The sequence below is a fragment of the Mus caroli genome, chromosome 6 (genome assembly GCF_900094665.2).
Source record: "Mus caroli chromosome 6, CAROLI_EIJ_v1.1, whole genome shotgun sequence".
Classification (NCBI taxonomy): domain Eukaryota; kingdom Metazoa; phylum Chordata; class Mammalia; order Rodentia; family Muridae; genus Mus; species Mus caroli.
Window position 1 is genome coordinate 121,348,097 of NC_034575.1, and position 1,005 is coordinate 121,349,101.

The following is a 1,005-nucleotide window of genomic DNA, read 5'->3' on the forward strand; positions in this document are numbered from 1 at the left end:
TCTGCCTCAGCCTCTGGAGTTAGAGAAGCAATGTGCTCCAGCAGAATTTGCAGTGATGGCTATGATCCATCCAATGCAACGATGCCTAGTAGATGTGAGGAAATGGCTTCCTCATCTCACTGAATTATGCTTAGTTTACATGAGTAGCCTCATGGCAGGGCATGTTGGATAGCCCAGCTCTAAAGTATTGAGTTCATGCTCGGGAAGAGTGAGCTGAGCCAAACTGTTCCTTGCCTCCTTGGGGATAAGATTTCATTTGTCCTAGGGCTCNGGGGAAGGGAGGGTTGTGGTATAGGAAGCTCCATCTCAGCTTCTCAGAGGGGCAGACAATGCACCAAGAAAGAAGGATGTTCCCTGTGTGGTGAGGTGATCACTGAGGAGTCTGGAGAGTGAGTTTCTGGGCAGGTTCCCCTAGTGGCAGGTAGGTGGAGCTACCTGGTATGAGAGGTGACTGGTGGGCTCCTAATGAGGTGTCTTGTGCAGGGAGAATCCTGGATGAACTTCTGCAGACCTGCGTAGACCCCCAAGACTGCCCCGTGTGTGAGGTGGCTGGTCGGCGCTTGGCTCCTGGAAAGAAAATCACCTTGAGTCCTGATGACCCTGCACACTGTCAGAATTGGTACGGCAGACTTGTGGGTTGGCTGCTTCCTATGCAGGCTCTTAGAATCTGGGCTCTGGAACACTTCCAGACAGCATGAACTGAGAGTGAGCTTAATTAGTCAGTCCATTCATTCATCCACCCAACCATCCATCCATCCATCCATCCATCCACTTACCCACTCAACCACCCACCCATCCACCCACCCATCCACCCATCTATTCACTCATCCATCCATCCATCCAGCCATCCATCCATCCATCCATCCATCCATTCATCTACCCACTCACCCACCCACCCAACCATCCATCCATCCATCCATCCATCCATCTATCCATCCACCCACTTACCCACCCAACCACCCACCCATCCACCCACCCATCCATCCACCTATCCATCCATCTATT

General features: G+C 51.9%; 1 protein-coding gene across 1 annotated transcript in view; it reads left to right on the forward strand.

Moving 5' to 3' along the window:
- The window catches only part of Vwf (von Willebrand factor), a 137,928-nt gene that overhangs the window by 91,250 nt on the left and 45,673 nt on the right, over positions 1–1,005 (forward strand). Inside the window, exon 23 of the mRNA XM_029478271.1 lies at positions 484–619. Coding sequence (XP_029334131.1) covers positions 484–619 — 136 coding nt within the window. The remainder of the gene's footprint in view (positions 1–483; positions 620–1,005) is intronic.